Raw genomic sequence first — 22,263 nt, forward strand, 5'->3', positions numbered from 1 at the left:
GGGGTTGGAGTGCCCACACCTCATCCAAATCCAGAGCAGCCCCCGGCCCCTTCCTGCTTGCCGGGGAATGATGCGGGCAGCAAACGGCTTAAGGATATTTTAAAAACTTTATTATTGGCCCGATGATGTTTGACACGCATGCTGGGAGCTGTATGGAAATCAGCACTGATTAAAAAATACAGCAGTTATGACCCGTATTTGGTAAAATATACAATGTAATAATAATCGCCTTTTTCTGGTTTAAAAAAAATAATCCCGCACACAGCTCTGTTCTCATGCTGCCCTCCAGAGGCAGCTGCCTCGCACGCCATAGACCAAACCCTGGGCTGGGGGGGGGGACACGGGAGGGCTGGGAGGGGGTGGGCAGGGGGCTGAGCACCCCTGGTTGCAAAGCAGGGAGCCTGGTGCGAGGGCATGGCTGGGGACAGGGGGTTAGGGGTGGGTTGGAGCTGAAATAAAGCGCTTAATTAAAGCACTGATTGAGCTGGGTAAATTAGGAAGGGAGGGCACGGGGCAGGCGCAGCCTCCCCGGCCTTCGGGGCTGGGGCTGGGGACCCCACTCATCCCTGGGGGGGGGACAAGGACGTGGCACCGGCAGCAGGCACGAGCGCAGGGTGGGCTGGAGAAGGTGCGAGGTCACCCCCTGGCATTTTTACTGTGCCATGCTGGGGAATGGGCTGGTGCTGCACCACCGAGCCCCCCCCGGGGCCAAAAGCAGCCCCCATCCCACCCCATGGCACGTAGCCACACGTGTGCGTGTGTGTGTGTGTGTTTTTGTGTGTGCACTCACCCCACGCACCCACGGGAGCCAGCCCGGGCTGCAGGACACGGGGAGGGGTTGGGGAGGGTCTGGGTTTGGGGGCGGCATTTCTCACCTCAGGGTTTGGTCTATTGGCCCCAAAGGAAACAGCCCTGATTTCAAGGTTTCGCTCAGCTCCGCTTAGTCCCATTTCCTTCTGGAAGCTGGAATTGCACAATTATCCTAAGCCTTAAATGAATTAAAAAAAAAAAAAAAAAGAAAACGACAACAAAAAAAACCCTGAACGAACAAACCGCAAACCCCCCCCCCCCCCGCTCCCCCAAATGCCTCCACAAACTCTTTACATCTCTTTGGCAACAATAACTTAAAACCGCGTCAATGTGAGTTCTGTCAACAGCAAGTTTTGTTTTTGATTTTGTTTTTTTTTAGTATTTTTTTTCCTTTTCTTTAAATACAAAAATAGTCGGGTTGGCGCTCCCCCTCCCCAGCTTCTCAGCCCCCTGGGGGGATCCCTCCCCACACCGGGGGCTGCTCCCCAGAAGGACCAGGCAAAACGCGAGGGCTGGGAGCTCCCCGGCCCCTTCCAGCCGTGCTGCACCCCCTGTAACCCCCCCAGACCCCCTCCCCAGCCACCAAGAGCCAGCGCCAGCCCGGGCAGGGAGGGACAAGGTGGGGGAACATCGAGGTGCACGGCACAGGGGGGACGTGTGGGGACAAACACCGCCTCGGGAGCACACGTGGGCGAGAAGCCAAAGGGGTGGGGGTCTTCACTGGGGTGGGGGGGACTCCGCAAATGTTAGCAAGGTCAGGGCACTACCCCGTGAATGCTCTAATTTATATATATATATGTCTATATATATATATCTATGTATACACGCGCAGCCATCCGCTCGCGCACGCACGGCCGGCACCCACCGCCTCGCCCCGGGCCGTGCCCGGCTCCGACCAGCAGCAGCACCCAAAAACTCCTTCCGACCAAATCCCCTTAAAAAAAAAAAAAATCGGAGCTCGGTGCCATGAACCCGGGCCAGGTCCCACTCCGGCTCTGCCCCTGTCTGTCCTCCGTGGCCGCCGGCCGGTGCCGGTGCCGCTAGCAGCTGAGCACCCAGGGTGGCTCACTCCCGGTCACCGTCTTCGCTGCTGCCTGGAAAGGAGCAGAGATTCGGCATGAGCAGGGCACTGGGTACAGTGCTCGTAGGGATGAGGTGGCCCAGGGGTGACTGGTCCCCGAGGGGGCACAGGGCACCGAGTGTCCGGGCTGCAAGGGGTGGCCCTGCGGGGTAGATGGGGACCCCCAGGGTGGGCACGCGGCGGGACCTCACCTCCTATGGAGTCCATGTCCGAGTCGGAGACGTGGGTGATGGAGAAGCGGGACACCGGGGCAGGCGAGACCGTGAAACGGGAGAACTGGAGGGGCAGCACCTGCTTGGGGGCCGGCAGCAGCGCGGGGACGGAGGGGTCGGGCTCCGCCGGCGTCCCCGACAGCGAGGACATCAGCGACGGCTTCACCGGCATGAGCGGAAAGTCGTCGTCCCACTCGAAGCCACCGCCTGTGACGCAGAGCGAGGGGGCTGGGGCTGAGCCCACCGTGCAGGGGGGGTCACCCGCCCGGCCCCACCGCCACCCTGGTGCCCCCACTGCCCCCTTACTCTCTTCTGAGGCATTGCCATCCGAGGAGTCATCGGAAGCGCTCAGCCTGTCCGTGGGGCTGGCGGGGCTCGTGGGGCTCGTGGGGCTGCCGCTGGCCGGGGGCTGCCCTGAAGGCTCGGGGGCGTCCGGGAAGCTCTGCTCGCCCAGCTCCCGCGTGGGACTTTCCTGGGAAGGAGGAGATGCTGCTGGCTTGCTGGTGGCAAGCCCGGGGCTCAAAGCGCCCCCGCACCGTGCCCACCACCGTGCGCCCTACCTAGGCTCTGCCCTCACCTGGTCGAAGAGGTAGATGGTGACATCGTCGTAGAAGGACACAGCCTTCTTCTTGCGCTCCAGGTCCTCGCAGAAGGCCTCGGAGAGCAGGCTGGGCATCTTGAGGAGGCTGCGCAGGTTCCTGCTGCTGTGGCTCTCGGCCACCACGATGGGCACAGCCGCCGGCTCCTCCTCACTCTCCTCGCTCTGCTCCTGGATGTTGTAGCAACGCAGCTCCTCGTCCGACTCGTCGCTGTCCTCCGTGTCCTCCTCCTCCTCCTCCGGCTCCTCTCGGCGCTCCGAGGTGGCCGGCCGTGGCTCCCGGGTGCACGGGAGCAGGGAGAGCCCCGGGGGGGAGCGCACCGGTGACTCACCCCCCGATAGCGGCGTGCTGGGACCCCCTGGCGCGTCCCCTCCGGGGGCGATGCCCACCCCGGTGCCCTCTGGGGACAGCCCCGCTTCCCCCAGCCCTGGCGTGGGGGACACAGTCTGCTCGCCCCCGGACGCATCCCCCCCCAGTCCGGGGATGCCCTCAGCCTCGGGGGTCCCTCTGCCTGGTGCTGGCTCCTCGGGGCTCGCTGGCACTGGGGACAAGAAGAAAGTCTTGGGTGGCACAGAGCCCGGGGGGACGCTGCAGACCCCTGGGGTGTCTCCATCAGGGCCTGGCCCCATGGCTCGCAGGTCGGTGCCAGCCTCTTGTGCTGTGGGGCCAGCCGGGGCATCCCCAGCCTCTGCCCCACTCCAGTCCCCTGCAGAGACCCCGACATCTGGTGCTTCAGATGCCTCCGCTGTGCTGGGCGCTGCCGGGGGGCTCCCGGGGGCTCCTGGGGGGTGCAGCGGGTCCTCGCCCAGCCCGGGGGCTTGTGCCAGGTCCTGTGCGTGGGGCTGGGACCCCTCCTTCTCTGCCTCCGGGCTGTCGGACCCGTCACTGTCCTCGTCATCCTTGGGGCCGCGCTCGGCCTCGGTGTCGTAGTCGGAGAAGTAGGCAGAGTCACGGTACGGGTTCTTCTCGGAGAGGCCGTGGAGCTCGGTGCTGAAGGACGCCGAGAGCCGCGTCTCGGGGGCCGGGACCTCGCCCTCAGCCCCCGGCAACCCTGGGGGCGGCTTCCCCAGCTGGCCAAAAGCCTCTGGCTCTCGGGGCTCGTGGGGCTCCTTGAGGACAAACTCGGGGGACTCGTTGTTCTCGGTGTCGTAGCCGCTGTCGAGCGCCTTGGGCTGCCCCGCGGGCGCGAAGGCGGTGGGGCTGAACACCTCGCAGGAGCTGGCTGTGGAGGGGATGTCCAGGGACTCCAGGGAATCCGGTGTCCCCACCTGCTTTTGCAGGGACTTGAACGCCGGGGCCATGTCCACCCTCTCCATGTAGTCCCCGGAGAAGTCGGTGAAGACGCCGGAGGTCAGCTCCGCCGTGTCCTCGTCGCTCCCCTCGTCCCCAGCGGGGAAGCTGGCACTGGAAAACGTCTTGTCCGGGGTCCTGTCCGTGTCACTGGCAGGACACGTGCTGCTGTCTGCAGCAGCCTCCCCGGGCACCGGTGCCTCAGCAGCCTCCGCTGTAGGCTGGGCACCGTCTACACCGGGCTCCGTGGGGGTCCCAGGGTTTGGGGCAGCGGTGCCAGCCATGGGGGCAGCCTCCCCCAGCCCCAGCGCAGCGGTGGCGCACGGCACAGGGCTGCGGGCAGGGCTGCTCCCCTCCGTGCCCTCGGCCGGGCGGGCATCCTGCGGGCACGGCTGGGGCCCGGCTACGGCTGCTGGGGCTGCGCCGGGACCCCGTGGCGTGCCGGGGCCACCAGCCAGCGCCATCGCCACCGTCTGAGAGCAGCCAGAGGCTGATGAGTCACGGCTCTGCCAGGCCTGGCTCCGCGGGGAGGGCGAGCGGCACGGGGAGGAGCTGCCAACCGTGCCGGGGGCCTGCTCCTGCCCCCGTGGGCGGCGAAAATCGAGGCCCGGTGGGGACCCCCCGAGCTGGGGCTGTCCGCGCGGCACAGTGCCCAGCGGCTTGGCCATCAGCCCGCGGAAGGTGATCATGCGGCGGTAGCACCAGCTGTCCCCGGGCTCGCGGGCGGCCGGGCTGCCACCGATGTTGTTGTTGGAGGAGCTGTTGGAGGCCCAAGGTTGCTGTGGGGCCGGGGGGCTGGCACCCTCCGGGTGGGGGGCTCCCGGGGGGCTGTCGTCGCCCAGCTCCAGCGCCACGCAGTCTGGCCGGGTTGCGCTCTGCCCCGGGGGCTGCCCGTACCCCCGGGGGCTGTAGGCGCAGTTCACCGAGGGGGAGACACCCAGCGGGTCACCAAAGATGCTGTGCTGGAAGCCAGGCACGGGCCAGTCCTTGCCACCCGGCTCGTTGTGCTCATCCTCCAGCAGGTACCGCTCGGCCCCGTGGCCGGGGGACGGCTCGTAGCCGCGCTGCTCCTGCCCCGGGCAGGCGTAGGGGTAGTACTCAGCGCACTCCCACGAGCCTTCGCCCGCTGGCGCGTGGCCCAGCAGCGGCTCCATGCTGAGGGAGACGGTGGGGCTGCTGTCGGAGTCGTAGGTGCTGCCTCCCCGCGTGCCCTGGGGTCTCCAGCAGGACGGGGGCCGCGGGGAGCCCCGCTCGCCCTCGGGGCTGTAGGAGCACATGGCGTAGTCCAGCTCGGCGCTGCCCTCGGCTGGCCCCTCGATGCGGATGTAATACTCGCTGCCGAGAGAGGGGCTGTGGGCGCCCAGGATGGGCACCACGCCGGGGGCGGGGAGGCCGGGGCAGCCGGGCTGCTTGCACTCGTAGCAGGAGGGCGAGACCCCCAGGCTGAGGCGCCCGGCGGAGGCGGCCGGGTAGTAGAGGTCGTGGTAGCGGGCGGCGCTGCTGGGGCTCAGGGACCCCAGGGGGGCCTGGAAGTGCTCGGTCTTGGTGTGCTCCCACTTGTACTCGAAGTTGAGGCCGTGGCTGGTCTCCATCACGGTGAGGATGTCGTCCCCGTCCGAGGGGAAGCCGTCGGCCGAGAACTGCTCCAGCAGCGGGAAGGAGGAGAGCTCGGCGCCGTGGTGGCTGCCGCTGGCGCTGCTGTTGGGCTTCATGGAGTTCCAGCGCTTCTCGAACTCCTCCTCGGCCTCCGTGGCACCTTTGGCGCAGAGGTAGGAGAGCAGCAGATGCACCTCCTCGGCTGTCGGGCGCTGCTCGGGCTGCAGCCAGCAGAACTGCATCACCTCGTACCTGCCGTGGCGAACAGGGGGCTCAGCACGGCCACTCTGCTCCGGCCCCAGCAGCGCCTCGCCGTGCCGGAGCCGTGGCACGGGGTGGACCCCAAGAAAGACCCCCACACCCCGGGGAAATATGGAGAGGAAGGGGGCAGGATGCGCTCACCAGCGCTCCGCCAGCGACAGCTTCAGCTGGGGCTTGGGCAGCTTCAGCTGCTGCTCCTTGATGGCGTAGGCGAGCACTTGGCGGTCGGAGTAGTGGTCGTAGGGCTGGCTGCCCAGCTCAAACAGCTCCCAGATGGTGACGCCCAGCGACCTGCGGGCACAGCGGGATGCTGAGCACACGGGTACCTCCCCCCAAAAAAAAATCCCACCACCATCCCGCAGCCCCACAAACGATGCGCCCCGACGTGTCCTGCTTATGTCAGCGGGTGCCGGGTGCCTCTAGACCGAGCCGTGCCGGCAGCAGCCCCCCCTGCGCCCCCTCCTGCCCTGCTCACCAGACGTTGCTGGCCTTGGTCTGGTCCACGATGAGCAGGTTGCCGTGCACTTCGTCGATGAGCTCGGGGGCGATCCAGCGCAGCGGCACCCAGAGCTGGTCGGCCGTCACGAAGTAGTCGTCCTGCCAAGTATGCAGGGTCAGTACGAGAAGAGAACGTCAAACCTACGCGTAAGGGACCGGCCACAGCACCACGCCAGCCTCCCCACACCCCCCCAGCCCCACTGTGCCACCCCATAACCTCACCCCAAGCCCCTCAGCACCTGCTCTGCTCCCTCTGCAGCCCCCAGCCCCACCGTGCCGTTCCTCCAGGCTGCCCACCCCTGCTTTCTGCCTCTTCCCTCTCCTCCTGCTCCCGCTGTCTCCCCGTCCTGAGCCCCTGGCAGACCCCCAGCCTCCTCCCACTGCTCGCCTTCTGCCTCCCAGCCCCAGCCCTGCCATTTCTGCAGCTTCCAAGGGGAAAATCCAGCCCAGGCACTTTTTGGGAGCAAAGCCCTGCTCGTGCCACGGAGCTTGGGCTGCCTGGGGACGAGCCAACAAGGACAGCTCAGGGTGGTGGTCTCCGGGGAAGCACCCACCCGCTGCCCCAGCAAAGGACATGGAGCAGGGGCTGTCCTGGCACGGCAGGGAAGGGTTGGAGAGGGGTGTGTGTCCCTGAGCCCCCCACCCACCCAAGCCCAGCGCTGCCCCCCCTGCTCACCCAAACCAGCCTTACTTTGTACTTGCAGTGCGAGAGCCCGTAGTCCCCGATCTTGACGGTCAGGTCGGCGGTCAGCAGGCAGTTCCGCAGGGCCAGGTCGCTGCCAAGCAAACCTCGGCGCTGTCACCACCCCCGAGGGGTAGGGGGGGGACACAGGGCACCCCGGGCAGCACCGTGGTGGGGAGCAGGAGCAGGAGTGGGGTGGCTGCGCGGCGGCCAAGCGCCGGGCGTGCCGATAAAACCAGGCAGCAAATGCACAGCAGGAATTCCTGCGCTGCGCCCCAGCTGCGCCTCTGTCCGTCCGTCCATCCGTCAGGCGCCGAGCCGAGCAGAAAGCAGGTTCCCCGAGCAACGCACACCCGGGCACCTCCTACCCCTGCTGGCACCAGCCCTGGAGGGGGTGCGCGCAGCTGGGGCGCACACCAGGACCGCACGGGGAGACCCCCCCCAGGTGCCGCAGGGCCCACCGAGGCTGGGATGCCCCCAGGACCCCCCCATCCAGCACAGCCGTGCCCCCCACGACCCTCCCCGCAGCCACAGCATCGCTCGCAGGGTTGCACCCGAGCAGCCCGGCTCAGGTGGGGTGGCCCCGATGGCAGCGCTCCCCTTCCTCAACAAAATCACTGATGCTGGAGTCTCCGTGTGCAACTCACTCAGCACCAGGATATTGTTGGGCAGGAGGAGCAGAGGTTTGGGGGGACGCCGGCGTCCTGGGGGGGCTGCCCAACCTCACCCCCCGCCCCCCCAGGCAGCCTACCTGTGGATGTAGTTGTTCCTGTGCAGGTGCAGGACGCCGCAGGCCACCTCGCACGCCATCCTCTGCAGGGTCAGCGGGTCGGGGGCCATGGTGTCGGCCCCCCGGCAGCTCCGCAGGTATCCCTTCAGGTCACCCTGTGGGGCGGTGCCACCGTCACCCCGCTGCCCTCCTGCCCCAGCAGCTGGCTCTGCTCTCGGCTGAGCCGTGCCAAGCCTGGCAGAGCCGTGCCTCGTGCCTCCCCACCACGATGGCACGCCTTTTGGCACTTCGAGTGGCCACAGGGGCTAGCCACAGCCCCACAGTGGCTCCTTGGGGACAGGGGGGGACTCACCAGCGGGCAGAACTCCATCACCAGCAGGTACGGGGTGACCTCGGCGCACTGGGCCAGGCACTGCAGCAGGTTGGTGTGCTGGAGAGCCCTGCGAGGGGCAGAGCGAGGGGCACATTGGCACCGCGGGGCTGCCACCGAGCCAGCCGGAGCTGGGGGTGGGGGGGGGTGGCAGCATTGGGGGGGCCCCCCTGGGAAGCGAGGGCTGACGGGAAGGGCCGGGAGCGGGTACCACTGTGTCCCAGCACCCCAGGACACGCCACAAAGGGGCATTTGTTCAGCTCTCGCAGGGCACAGGCCAGCTCCGTGCCCCCCTCCCTCCGTGCCCATGACCTCAGCGCAGCCGGGGCTGGGCACCAGCAGCTCCCCGCAGCCAGCGAGCCCCAGGACGGAGCCGTGCTGCATGGAGAGCTCAGCCAGGCACCCAGCACCTTCCCTGTGACAGCTCTGCTCAGCCAGATGTGACACGGGGGGGGCCAGCCCGTGGTTTGGGGATGTGCCCGGCGCAGGATCGGCACCACGGAGCGACCCCGCACCCACCTGTAGGGCTGCGCTTCCTCCAGGAACTGCATCTGGTCCTGCACGCTGGCGCTGGCCTTCAGCTCCTTCACCACCACCTGGGTGCTGCTGATGCCCGAGTTCACCTCCCCCAGGAACACCTCGGGGCAAGGGGCAGAGGCGTCCCGCTCCATCCTCACCAGCGATCCCCGGCCCTAAACCTACGTTTGGCATCCCGACGGGCACGCGCAGCCCCCTGCAGCCCCCGTCCCGGCGTGGCACGAGAGCAGCCCTGGATCTGGCACATGCCCTGCCCCAGTGCCCCGGTGTCCTGACATCCCCCTGCCCCAATATCCCACTATCCTGATATCCCACTATCCCGATGTCCCACTATCCCGACGTCCCCGTGCCCCCACAGCCCCGGCTCTGCCCCCCCGGCTTGGCACTCACCTTTCCGAACCACCCATGGCCGATCTCCTTCAGGTACAGCAGGCTCTGCCGCCCCAGGTCCGCGGACTTGAGGAGCTGCACTGTAAAGGGGCACATCCAGCTGCCCGTGCGCCCCCACAGCCCTGCGCCCCCATGCTCAACCCGTCCCCCGTTACCCGCCGGTGCCGGCCGAGTCCCAGTGCCCCCGCTGTGCCACCCCACGCTGTCCCCGGCTGCTGTCCCCTCATCATGGGGGGGGGCAGCCCCAGGCACCCCGCAGCCAGGGCGCTCTCCCTGCCGGGCATCCTCTCGGGGTCGTGCTGGCTGCGGGATGTGGGGCACCGGTGTGCCCGGGCACCGTCCCCACACCCCTTCTCCTCCCCAGGGATGGGGAGAGCAGAGCACAGCCGAGCTGCAGCGCTGGCATTTAGCCCCCCCCCTGCTCCCGGCCCCCTCCCAGTGCAGGTCCTGCCCCCCCAGGCACCCATGCCAAGGGGTGCAGCAATGGGGCCATTGTTGGGCCGTGCTGCGCCGCCCCGCACCGCGCCGGCCCCATCACACTGCTGCCATTCTCCAAGCCGGGGAACGCCACAATGGGAGCGAGGGGGCTGTGGCACAGCGGTCCCAGCCCCCCCCCGGCCCCCCCTGGATTCCTCTCCCACTCACTGCCTTGTTTACGCAGGGCTGGGGCTGGTGGATGGCATGGGATGGGGCACTCCGTATCCCGCTGCACCCCGCTGGGGATGCACACCGCTCCCCTTGGTGCCAGGAGAGGGTTTGGGGTGCTGCCTTGCGCAGAGGGGCCTCGGCATCCCCCCCCTGCCCAGGAGCTGCTTTGGCTAAACCCTTTGGCTAAATAAACCCTTTGGTTAAACCCTTTGGCTGGGGTCACCCCTCCCGTGCCCACCCCACGGCACGGCGGTGCAGGATCAGGGCGCACAGGGGGGTCCCGGTGCCCACCCCTCGGCTTACCTGAGCGCCCCGGCTGCTTGGCCATGGGCAGCGAGACCTCGGTGAGGGGCAGGATGTAAACCTCGGGGCCATGCTGCGGGGCGGGCGAGCCCTGGGCCGAGAACTCCGTCACGTAGTCGTCCCCCTCGGCGTTCTCAAACTCCTGGGCCGGGGCGGAGGGGGGCGCGCAGGGGAGGGGGACACACACCGAGCAGAGACAACTGACCCCACAGGCTCCCCGCAGCTTGCCCCACGTCCCCCACGCCCCCTGCGCATCGCACAGCCCCGTGCACGGAGACCCCAAGAAGCTCCCCCCAGCACCAGGCGCTGCCCCAGCCCCCAGCCCCAATACCTGGTGGTGGCACCCATCCAGCGCCCGGCTCCCAAAAGCCGCCTTGGCGAGCAGGTAGGTGAGGGTGAGCATCGCCCTGCCCCTGCCCCACCGCCTCTCATGGTGCTGCCAACGCCGCCGGCAGCGCTGCCCCTCGGGGTGCCGTGCGCCACAACCCACCGGGCACGGGTAGTGCCCGGCGGCGGCTCGGCGCCCCTATATAGCCAGCAGGGGGGCACGAGGGGGCTCATTGTTCCCCTGCAGCACGGAGAGGTGCTCCGGACGGTGTGGGATGGTTACACAACGGGCCCCAGCGTGCGTCCCCCCTCCCTCCTTGCCTGACCCCCCTCCTGCCGCGGGCGCCGCAAGCCTCCACAAAAATGCCAGCAATTAGGGAAAAGTGTTTCTCGGCACATTCTGTGCCTCTGAGGTCAGGGTGCCTCCCACCCCGGGGGCGTGCGGGTGGGACTGTGGCCGGCCCTTAACCATGCCATGGCCTGGCCCCGTGCAGCGGGGAGCCCTGGGGGGGGGTCAGGATACGACCCGAGGTGATGCTGAGCCCTGCAGCATCCCGGCACCGTGCGGCACAGGGTCAGGATACGGCCCACGGTGATGCTGAGCCCGGGGGGATGCACGGGGGCTGCACAGCAACCTGGACCCCCCTGCCCACCCCTAATCCCCCCCCCCCGGTGCTCACCTTGAAGCCGATGTCTCCCTTCTTGCAGCACAGGCAGGCCAACATGAGGAAGATGAAGGTGAAGAGCCCGGAGAAGGAAACGGCCACGACGGCCAGCGAGGAGGACCAGGAGAGCTCGCTAAGGGGGGTGCCGTCTGCGGGGACAGGGGGGGGTCAGGAGATGGACCAGGGAGGCCAGGAGGGGGGCCCTGCCCGGCGTGGGGGCTGTGGATGCACCCTGGGGGTGGTGCTGGTGGGGGCACTGCTCACAGGCTCCCAGCGCTGCTGAGCCCCCAGCTCGGGGCCACAAGAGGGAGGGGAGCGCATGGAGGGGGACAGGGCAGAGACCCCATGCGTGGTACCCACACGGTGACAATGACACCCCATGCACCAGCCTGGGGGTCCCAGGTCCCCCCCTGCCTTCCCAAACCCCTGCTCCTGCTGGCACCGACAGCTCCCCGCGCCCTGCCCAGCTCCATCAGGGGGCAAACAGCACCGGGCAAGCCCCAGCCCCACCTCCCCAAACCCCACACCAACCCCAGACCACATCCTATGGGGCACGGGGATGCTCCCCGCGCACCTCCCGGCACAGAAACCCCAAATCCATCCCTCCCACCCCGCGGGGCTCAGCCCCCACCACGTCCCCTCAGCTGCCAGCCCTCGGTGCGCCCGCGGCCAGGCAGCTGCCACATTACTATTCTGCCCAGAGCCTCCCGAACAACCGGCGGATTGTGGCAGGAGGAAGCAAAAAAACCCCAACGGGGAGCTGCAGCGGCACCACCGAGCGCGTCCCCGTGCCCCAGGGCTGTGCCATCACCGACCCCAAAACCTTCTCCCTGCAGCAGCCCCACGCCGGGCAGGGAGCGGGGCTGGCACCACCGGCACAGCTCTGCCCCCGCACCGCGTGCCCTTGGGGAGGCACCTGAAGGGCAGGAGGGTTTTGGGGATGGCCCCGCTCGCCCCGCACGGCCACTCCAGGGCTGCCCCGTGCCCTCGCAGCGTGGCCGGCCCGGAGCTGGTGTCGGGGTCGGTGCTCGCCGAGGAGCCCCAGAGCCATCTTCTGAGGCTCGGCGATGCACAGCCGAAACCTGGGAGGAGCCGGGGGTGGCATTCTCTCTGCTTTCAGCCCGTTTCCATGGTGAACACACTTTGTACAGCGAATGTCACCATTTTCCTTGGATAGTGGGACAGCGAGAGAGAGAAAATGACTCACCCAGCAGAGCCTTTTGAACGCCGACAGGGGAGCGGAGCGCGGCGACAGAAGCCTTTCCAGCAGGGACCGTCAGCTGAGCCGCCCCAAGGCCACAGCTCGGGAAATGGAGCTTTTTGGATGAACCAGCCCAAAAAAACAAGGCGCGGGGGGGGCCGCCCGCTCCTGCCTCAGTTTCCCCACCTGCACAACTGGCGGTGTGGGAGCTGTAACCGGCCTCAATCCCTCCCCAGCCTTGGCACCGCGCAGCCCCTGCACCAAGGCCGGGCACCAGCAGCCTGGGGGGGGCAGAGCTGGGGCTGGGGGGCCACTCAGGGGCAGGAGGGGGGTCACCAGCCCCCCAGGAGGGCCGGGAGCCCTGCACAGCTTTCTGGCACCTCCATGAACCCCCCCTCACCACTCCAGGCCACGGGGGTCCCGTGGGACCCTCCCAGCCACAGCTCCCCCCCCCACAACAGCCCAGCCTCGCCGTGGGGTCACGCTGAGAGCAGCCAGCTCGGTGCACCCCCAGCCTGGCCGGGAAAGGCAGTGGGAACTGCTGCATCACTGGGGGGGCAGCCCCCAAGCGGGGATGCTCCAGCGCTGCCCGCAAGGCAGGCAACGCACAGCCCCCAGCCCCATGCTGGGAGGGGGGGGACAGCAGGGGACAGGGGGGTGACACTCAGCAGAGCCCCCAGCGTGGCACCAACCCCAGCCCCTCTCCACGGCACCCGTGGGGGCTCGGCTCTGCGTGCGCTGCTGCACCCCGCACCCTGTTGCATCGCCCACCCCCCAAAAAAAGAATAAAATAAAAAAATAAAAATAAAATAAAATCCCGTTCTTAAAAGGCACCGGGAAAGCCTGCAGCCCCCCCCTCCCCTTGAGCCCCCTCAGCCGAGGGCTCAGCCCTTCCCGGCTCCTTTGCTGACTCACGTTCGCCCAGCGCCTGCGGCCGCTCCGCCAGCCATCGCGCGGGGATGCTGCCGCCGCCGCCGCTCGCCTCTGCCCGGCGAGAGCGGGCGAGGAACGGGGCTGACGTGTGCGGAAGGGGAGAGCCCCCGGGCTCCCCGCAGGGCTCCGCACCCCCAGCCCCGTGGGCAGCAGGAGGGGGTCCTGCCCAAGTGGCCACCCCCCCACTCCTTCCATTCCCGCTGGGGCAAACAGCCAAGATGCCCCCCCCCCACACCTTCCCTCTCCGTCCCCCAGCCCCTTGCTGGAGGTGCTGTTTGAGCTGCTTTATCGTGCCTCAGTTTCCCCACAGGGCACCTGCAGCATGGAGTGAGGACCTGCTGCCTGCAGGATGGGGATGCTGGGGGAGAACAATGGGGACACCCCTTACCCATGGCACTCAGACCCCTTTTGTCACCCCACCGTTGCCCCAGGGACCCTCCCCGGCACTGGGTGTAAGGGAGTGGGACAAGATCCAACGGGGAGCAGGAGCCCTTTTGGGATCGCAGGGCACAGGGCTGGGTGCGGGTTGGAGCAGGGTGCGGGTGCTGGGGCTGGATTTGGGCAGGGTGCTGGGCTGGGCGTGGGTTTGGGCAGGGTGCAAGGTACAGGGCTGGGTGTGGGTTTGGGCAGGGTGTGGGGTGCAGGTGCTGAATTCGGGCAGGGTGCAGGTGCTGGGGCTGAATTCGGGCAGGGGGGCAGGTTTTGGAGCTGGATTCGGGCAGGGTGCGGCGCTGGGTTCAAACTCTCAGGACCCAGCACCGTGTCCAGCTGCTCTCCTGGCGCAAGCACAGTCCTGGTAAAATTTTAATCCCCGGCCAGACGAAGGGCCCGGATCTGTGGGCAGCTTCCAGGAAAGCAATTTTACACCTCAAAGGATGAGCGCTCTGCTCACCCACATGCATCCAGGCAGCAAGAAGCCGCCCGCTGCCATTTAGCACGCCGGCACGAGGCTGCTCCTCGCAGCCCCGGAGGGAAACTGAGGCACCCGGGCGCACGGTGGGGCAGGGTCACCCACCAGAGCCGTGGATCCGGCAGCAGCCACGCAGGAACCACAGGCAGGGCTGTGCTCCCCTGGCTCCCAAACCTGGGGTGCGAGGGCGCAGCACCCGACACAGCCCCGGAGACCTTTTCCCAGCAGTGCCACCCCGTCAGCATGGCCGGGGTTTACCAGATCTTAATTGTAAATGCGAGGCATGCCTCGATGAGCTGCTCCCCGCGTGTGTCTCCTAACGCGGGCTCAGTTAACCAGCGCAGAAGGGTTTTAAAAGGATTGATTCGTGCCTCTTCATTCTGGTTTTATCAGCTCGGGATGAATTAGCAGTAAAAAATAATTAGATGGAAAATAAAAAGAAGATCATCCATCATTTTCTAACGTGACGAAATAAAAATTAGGGCTGCGATAAGTGCGGGCCGAGCTGCATCATTGTTGTGCACACACCGAGCGCGTCAGCGTGATTAGAAACAAAAAAATCAAGTTCCTCCATCAAAGCCGCTCCCGCTGCAGCCCCGCATTTCAAGTGGGTGCACGCCAGCCACGGGCAGCTTCCACCTTCTTCTTCTGAGAAAATAATAATTAAAAAAAAAAAAAAAAAGCACACGGAGCGAGATTAATTGACGATTTAAATCACATTCCCTTGCTCCGTGTGTTAGATCAGGCCTGAAGGCAATCACTGGAACGCCTCCCACGCCGGCAGGGACGCTCCGGCTCCAGCTCCGGCTCCCTCACAGCAAACCCGCGGCCGTGGCTGAAGCAAAATCCCAGGGGACGGCACAGGATGAGGGCTCCTCGTGCCCTGCGCCATGGGTGGCAAGAGAGAGCTCAGCACCCGCGCTGCCCCGAGGGAGGAGAGCGCAGGGGGGTGCCCGCTGCTGCCGTGCCCTGTGCCCAAAGGGGGCTGTGCGGTGCCACCAGGGTGGGTGTGCTGGTGGGGGGGCACCATGGCACGGCACCACGGGCACAGCACCATGGGCACAGCACCACAGGCATGGCACAATGCGCATGGCACCACGAGCATGGCACTGTGGGCACGGTACCGTGGGCACAGCACCATGAGCACGGCACCACGGGCACAGCACCACGGGCACGGCACAATGAGCACGGCACCACGGGCACAGCACCGTGGGCACGGCACAATGGGCACGGCACCACGGGCACAGCACCACGAGCAAGGCCAGGAGCAGGCTCCCAGCAGCCGGCGAAGCAGCCTTTACGTAACGGCGGGAGCGAAGCCGCGTGGAGCGGGGCAGCCTATTTTTATCAGAAATGCTCGGCGACGTTATGAAACAAGCAGCTTCAGCTCCAAAAACGGGCGACAGAGGCGAGCAGGGCTCCTGCAAGAGGCTGAAGCCGAGCGCATCCCCACGTGCCTCTGACCTCTGGCTGGGAGCAGCACCGGGCGGCCCCAATGACTCTCGGGGACACCCGGGGGTGCCCTGGGGGCAGGCAGAAAGGCAGGATCCCTGCCCACCCCCAGCCACAGGGAAGGGTGCTGCTGATTTTTAGGGCCGATGCCGTGCGCTGTGCCCGGCCCTGGGGAGCTCCCCTTTGCCTGCCCCAGTTTCGGAGCGCTCGGCTGCGCGACGCCTCCCCCAGCTCCTCCAGCCCCTTCCCACAGGTCTCCAAACAGCTCCGGCTGCAGCGGGCAAGGGGAAGAGACCCCGAAAATTAACGGGATGGGATTTTAGCAAGCATTTTTGGTGCCCTGCAGGGTGTCAGGGATGCTACAAGCAGGAGCAGGATGGCCACTCAGGGCCAACTGCGGGTGCACAGCCCCCACAACCCCGGGGTCCCCCTCTCCTTGCACACACCGAGAGCCCAGCTCTGCTGCACCCCACTCAGTGCCTGCCCCCACACCAGAACTTTCCTTCGCTCCAGCATTGAAACAAACACAGCAGCAGGCGGCGAGGGAGGGCAGCGGCCACGGCTGGGAGAGGCGAGGGGACGGAAACGGGGCCTCTGGCCCCCGGCGCTCGCTCCCCTCGTCCCTGCTGCAGGCACGGCCACTTGCAGGAAATCCTGAACCTGCTCCTGCTTCCTCCGGCGGCCAAACCCTCACAGTGCTGCCCAACACACCCCAGTCCCCTCGACCAGCCCCAGCAAACCCCCCCAAGCCCCCAGCCCCATTGAGCAGCGGCCCCAGCACCCCGTGCCATCCATGCGGCCGCCATTTGGGATGGAGACCCCCCTCCAGGCCACCCCAAGGATCCCGGCACGCTCAGGCTGGTCCCTGGTTCTGAGCTCTGGCGATGCCAAACGCTGTTGGAGCAGTAATTGCCCTACAAGAGCCGAGCAGCACGCTCAGACAACGCTTCCTCAGGGCCTTTGGGGAGATTAATGCCCAGAGGAGATTTGTTCTGCTGTCCCCAGGCAAGCTGTGTCAGCACGGCTGCCCTCCCTCCCTTGTGAGCCCCGGCGCCCTCCGGCCTCCCCGGGGCTGCCCCGTCCAGGAGCTGCTCCAGGCTGCGTCCCGCAGGGTCCCCAAGGCTCAGCCTGGCCCCAAAAGGATGGGGTCTTTTTGGGGATGGGGCTGCCAGAGGGGAGCAGAGACCATGAGCAGCTGCAGGTCTCCCCCCACCCCACAGCTCCCAGAGCCCTCACAAGCTCGGGCTGGGCTTCCAGAGCCGCATGGGGTAAGGACAGGCACAGACGTGGGATGAGCATCACCCACGGTGATGGCACACTGGGACCAGGGTGCGAGAGGAGCTCGACCTGGCGGGGATTTTCCAGCCCCAGGAATCAGCGAGGGCTCAAAAGGAGCACAGGAAACAAATGAGGCAAAGGCTGGGAGGTGCACGGCACCGCTCTGACAGCCCGGCCACGGGGCAGGACACGGCACAGCACCAGGAGACCCCAGCCAAACGCAGCCCCCCCAGCTGGAGGCAGCCCCCCCCCGGTACCACCGGGGCCGTGCCTGCAGCTCGGTGCCAGCTCTGCCCCACGTCCCCGGTGCTGGCACCTCGCGTCCCCCGGACGGGGAGAGCCGGGCAGGGAGCCCGTGAGTCACCGCCGCGATCGGAGCCCTTTCAGCCTCAGCGTATTAATTTCTCCTAATTGGCTTTGACAGGGATCCGTATCGCCATCCAGAACGGAATCACCCGAGCGCGCGGGGCGGGGAGGGAGCAGCAAGCCGAGAAAGGGAAGGAGGGGAAAGAAAGGGAGGCAGGGGGGGGGAAAAAGAGAGAGAGAGAGAGAGCCACCGGGTACCCCCGGGGGAGCGGTGCTGCCGGCTGGCTCCGTCCTCCCGCAGCGCGGGGCCCAGCTGCCCTGCTGCACTGCGGTGCTGCGCGAACGCCATTGCCAGCGACAGCCCAGCTGCGAGGCTCGGGGGGGGGGGCTCACTGCCAGCCCCTCACCCTGGCCTCCACAGATGGATGGACGGACGGACGGACACGGCCCCGTGCCGCTGACACCTTCCACGCACCGGCTGCTGGAGGAGAGGTGCAGCCCAGTGGGCGCGCAGCTCCCCAAGCTGTGCCGGGTGTCACGCCGCCCCCACAGCAGCTGCCTTCACCCCAAGGCTCAGCTCCCTGCCCCACGTCCCCCCCCGGTGTCCCACCCTCCTGCCCTCACCCCCCAGCACCGGGCAAAGCCGGGGGGATTTGGGGCTCCTGGTGCCACTGGGGGCTCGGCCCCTCTGCCGCTGCGCTCCCCCCAGCCCCCTGTCATTGGGGCAGGGGGCTGCAGCACGCACCCATGTTTTGGGGGCTGCGGAGAGTCCCCCTAAGCCCTCACTGCCCTGACACATGTGGGGTCCAGGAGTGGGACCCCAATTGACTTGCTCCCCTCGGGTTGCACGGCCATGGAGCACCGATGGTGCCGGCAGCTCCATGGGCATGGAGCAGCCCCAGCACGGCCCCAGTGCTGCCCACCACAGCAGCCCAGTGCCTCCCAGCACACCAACTGGGGCCCTGCACCCAGCGGTTCCGCTTGCTCTTCCGTTATTAAAAAGCCGTCAGTGCGCTGCTCGGAAAGAAAAGGGGAAGAAGAGATCTGGGCAGGGGAAGAGGAGACGTTTCTCACGATTTCAAAATTTCGTGCTCCTCGGTCTGAGACGGGGAAGTCCAGGCTGGGAGCCAGGGCAGCGGCAGAGCCGGGGGCAGGCGGGGAGCAGGGGGGGGGGACATCCTCACGTCACTGCCGGAGCTGCCACAGACTTCATGGCGAGAGGATGGCAGCTTCTGTGGCCTCAAAACAAACGGGGACGTGGTGGTCGGGACAGGCAGGGGCGCAGCCAAGCAGTCCCACTAATGGCACAAGCTGAGGATGGAGCAGGTGCCACCACCGTCCCTGCACTGTCCCCGCACTGTCCCCGCTGGTCCCCTCAGGGCCCTGTCCCCTGCCCGCTGTGCCAGGCTGTGCCCCCCAAGCGCTTCCCCCTGCTCCGTGCAGGCGCCAGCAAACAGCAGGAAAATCAGGGCCGCCGCGCAGACAGGAGGTGCTGCCAAACACCCAAGATGACGAGCCCGTGAAGCAGAGGATCCGTTTTTCCCCCCTTTAATTTCTTTCCCTGACGGTAATCGTGGGTGTCAGTCGTAGCAGCAGCAGCAGCAGAGTCCCGGATTCGGGAGCGCGCTCCGCAGCATGGCAATAGGCAGCGACAGCAAACCTTCTTGCAGGAGGATTTTTAAATCAAACGTGCCCTGCAAATCCCCAGGTTGACGGGATTAGCATGGCAAATTGGGCGCTTGGAGAAAACCCGGAGAAAAATCATACCGAAGGACGAGGACAGTAAATACATCTTCATTCCCAGCGCTGCCACATTTTAGATGCAAATAAAAGAGGTTTCCTCCCTAACACAAATCAATACCGAGCAGGCTGAGAACCAAGTCTCCGCCAGCAGAGACCCGGCCGGGTAAATCCCGGGGCTGCTTCACGTCGAAATATCCCTTCCAGCTCAGGAGATTTTAGCATTCTATGAAATCCCTCCACAGCCTCAGCCCCTGGCAGCTCCTGGTGAGCAGGGGGGGCGCAGCCTAAATGCGAGGAGGGGATGAGGGGGACGCGGTGTGGCCGGGTTGTGCAGCCCGCTGCTGACACCCAGAGCTGAGCCGTGTCCAGCGAGGGCAGCGCTCGGTCTCCTTGGCACGAGGACCTTGCTGGAGGCACGATGGCACGGGTCGTGCCGCCAGCAGGTGCTCGGTGCCGAGCTTTGGCACCGCTTCCCCAGCTTTGCCAAACAAAGGGACGGTGCCAACGCGCTGGCACCCGCGGGTCACCGCGGATTTGGGGCGCTGCCACCCCGCTGCCTGCTCCCGGGGGTCAGATCCCACACGCGAAGCTGTCCCCGTGCCCCCAGCACATGCGAGCCACACGGGGAGGGGGCTCCGAGGCCAGGAGCCGGCTCCCTGTGCGCCCCGGCTCCCGGAGCCCCGCGCCGCAGCAGCCCCGAGCGCACACAAAAGCCAGCCCCGCTCCGCGCTGTGCGCAGCCTTCCTGCAGCTGCAGCGCGAGCGAGGCCGCGCCACGACGCCTTACATAACGGCCCCGCACACCCCCGCACACCCCCCGTACACCCCCCGCACCTCACCGGCCTCCGCCGCCCTCCTAACGCCAGCGGGGGCTCCCCGTGCCCACCCGGCACCGAGCCGGCACGGCGGCGGCGGCGGCTCTGCGCTGAGCCCCGGGCTCCGTTCTCCTCCTCCTCCTCCTCCCTGCGACCGGCAGAAGCATGGCCGGGGGGGGCGGCGGCGTGGGGAAGCTGCCCCGGTGCCTCCGGGGGCGGCGCGGTCCCGGGGATCCCTCGGTGCGCCCCGGTCCCGGACCGCAACGGCGCCCGGTGGCGGCGGCGCTCGGGGAGCTGCGCCCCCGCGGAGCAGCCCCCGCGGCTCGGTTCCATCCGGCACAGCCAGGGGAGGGCAGCGCACTGACATTTGGAGGCGAGGGAGGCGAGGGAACGCTTCATTCATCGCCGCCCAGCGGGGCCCCCAGCGGCACCCACCGGGCAGTGGGGACGGGAGGGGGGCCGGGGGGGTGCGGGGTGAGGGATGCGGGGTGCTGGGTGCCGGCAAACCGAGCCCGGGGGATGCAGAGGTGCCCGGGGGGGTCGGACACACGGTGGGAACGGGGGGTGCGGGTAGCGCAGGGGAGCGGGGGGACCCCTGCAAGGATGCGGGGGGCGGCTGAAGGGAGCCGGGGGGAGCCGGGGCTGCTCGGGGGGGGGGGATGCGGAGGGGCTGCAGCGATGCAGGGAGCTGCGGGGCGATGCGGGGCGGTGCGCAACGGAGCGCGGCTGCCGGTGCCCGGCGAAGGGCGGGCGGGTGGCCCCGCGGTGTGGGGGGGGACACACGGAGGGGGGGCTGCGGCACTCACCGGGATCGAAGTGGGAGCTGAAGGCCAGGCTGGGGCTGAGGAAAGCGGCCGACATGGCAGCGGCGGCGAGGCGGCCCATGGCTCGGCGGGGGGAGCCTCCCGGCCGCCGGCTGCCGCTGGCCCCGCGCTGGGCACGGCGGCGGCGGCTCCTCCTCCATGGCGGCCGCGGCCCCGCGCCCCCTGCCCCGGGGAGGGGCCGCGCCGCCGCCGCCCCCCCCACCCAGCGGGATTTGGGGAGGGGGGGGCACCGGAGACGGACCGGGGGAGGAGGAGGGGGGCGGCAGGTGGAGGCTCCCCGAGGTCCCCCCCGCACGCAGAGGGGTCGGGGCGCGTCTCCGCCGCCCCCGCGCGGCCCCGACGGGGCCCCCCCGGGGAGGGGAAGACCCCCAGTGGGTCCCCCTAAGGAGGGAAGGAGCCCCAGAAGCTCTCCCCCCATCGGCGGTGCAGGCAGCGCCCCCCCCGCGGAGCTGTGGCCGCGCTGACCCACCCGACACCGGTGGGATGGGACGGGTGGGATGGGGCGCACTGTGGGTCCGCAGCCCCCACACCCCGTCCCTACAACCCCCCCATGCCCCCCATCTCCACCTCACCCCCTACAGGACCAGGACCCCAACCCCAGCCCCCCCACTGGCAGCACCCCCACCCCCCAAGCCAGCCCCCTGCAGTGGGGGCTCCCCTCAATTGGGTGCCCCCCGAGCGCAGCCCGGCCTCGGGCGCTCGATGCCGCAGCCCCTGCACGTGGGGCTGCAGCCCCAAAACGTGCCTGAGACACGGGGGGGGGGCAGCCCAAAGCATCACCCCCACCACGGGCAGCTCCCAGCCCCACAGCCCCCAGGGGGTCCCGATCACCACCACCACCCCCCGGTGCAGGGACCCCCCCAAGGGACATCGCGATGGATCCGTGCTGGGATGCTCCTGCCCCGGCCCCTGACCCCCCCATGGGGACCACGGGCTGCGTGCACGGGGCTCTCGCTTCCCCGCGATCGGTTTTAATATTTTAAAGCCAAATTTTTTTTTTTTTTTGCATACACAATTAATTTTTTACAGAACACCACGCTGCACATGTCACGTTGCCGCAAATAGATACAGGGCTGGAAAAATTACAGGCTGCTCGGCGAATAAACATTCCTCCGTCAGCTGGAGCCAGCTCGCTGCGCCCCAGCCTCCGCGCTCGCTGCTCCGGAGCAGCTCTGACCCGATCTGCACAGCGGGGCAGGGGGCAGTCCCCCCCCAACTCGCTTTGCTTTCATGGCACCAGCATCCCTGTGACCCCCCCACTGCCCAGCAGCCCCCCCGGGGGCTTTGCTCTCCCTGGTTCTGCACAGGCCATGTCCCAACGCGCTGCCTCGGTGCAGCTTGGGGACACCCCCGTGTCCCCCATCCACCCTGCCTGGTCCTCAAATCGGCCAAGCAACCCCTGTGTTGTGCCAGGCACCCTTGGGTGACATTTGGGTGCTCTCGAAGCTGCGGTGGCATCTACACATCCCTGGGGGCTTCATCTGCTCTGGCACCCCAGGCTGGACCCGTTGCCCCCTCCCCGTGCCACCGTCCCCTGGGCATGAGGTGGTGGCCTCGCTGTCACTCGTGCCGTGCCAGCACCAGCTCTGCTGCACAGCCACAGGAGCAGCACTGGGCTCACTGGTTGGAGATGGAGACGTTGGGTTCGAGGCACTGGGATGCACTGGGGTGGCAGGAGCTGGACCCGTTGCCATGCTGCCGGTGCCACAGGGATGCTGTGGCTGTGTCCTGCTCCTCGTGCTGCTGAGCTGGCTCCAGCTGAGTCCCAGCAAGGCTCAACCCAACTGGGGGTGGGCGCCTGTG

The 22,263-nt window shown here is 67.5% G+C and overlaps 1 protein-coding gene across 2 annotated transcripts; it reads right to left on the minus strand.

Annotated features, from left to right (window-relative positions):
• Positions 1-88: 88 nt before the first annotated feature.
• AATK (apoptosis associated tyrosine kinase) lies at positions 89-20,598 on the minus strand. Of its 2 annotated transcripts, none has more exons than XM_038165328.2 (14): positions 20,443-20,598; positions 11,015-11,148; positions 10,008-10,149; positions 9,057-9,136; positions 8,649-8,767; positions 8,112-8,199; positions 7,781-7,914; positions 7,039-7,123; positions 6,325-6,446; positions 5,991-6,140; positions 2,681-5,840; positions 2,410-2,575; positions 2,083-2,310; positions 89-1,904 (listed from the first exon to the last, which is right to left on the minus strand). In XM_038165328.2, the coding sequence occupies exons 1-14, from the start codon at positions 20,519-20,521 to the stop codon at positions 1,876-1,878; spliced, it is 4,716 nt and encodes a 1,571-aa protein (XP_038021256.2). In that variant the 5' UTR covers positions 20,522-20,598; the 3' UTR covers positions 89-1,875. The 2 variants fall into 2 exon arrangements, with proteins under 2 accessions (XP_038021256.2, XP_038021253.2); XM_038165325.2 differs by lacking the exon at positions 20,443-20,598 and adding an exon at positions 12,207-13,038.
• Between the last annotated feature and the right edge of the window lie 1,665 nt (positions 20,599-22,263).

The sequence above is a fragment of the Anas platyrhynchos genome, chromosome 19, assembly GCF_047663525.1.
Source record: "Anas platyrhynchos isolate ZD024472 breed Pekin duck chromosome 19, IASCAAS_PekinDuck_T2T, whole genome shotgun sequence".
Taxonomy (NCBI): domain Eukaryota; kingdom Metazoa; phylum Chordata; class Aves; order Anseriformes; family Anatidae; genus Anas; species Anas platyrhynchos.

Coding starts and splice junctions, on each gene's coding strand:
- AATK (XM_038165325.2), bottom strand. CDS start 12,747: ATGCAGCAGTTCCCACTGCCTTTCCCGGCCAGGCTGGGGGTGCACCGA. Junction 8,200..8,648: donor GAGGAAGCGCAGCCCTACAG/GTGGGTGCGGGG, acceptor TGCCCCTCGCAG/GGCTCTCCAGCACACCAACC. Junction 7,915..8,111: donor TGATGGAGTTCTGCCCGCTG/GTGAGTCCCCCC, acceptor ACCGCCCCACAG/GGTGACCTGAAGGGATACCT.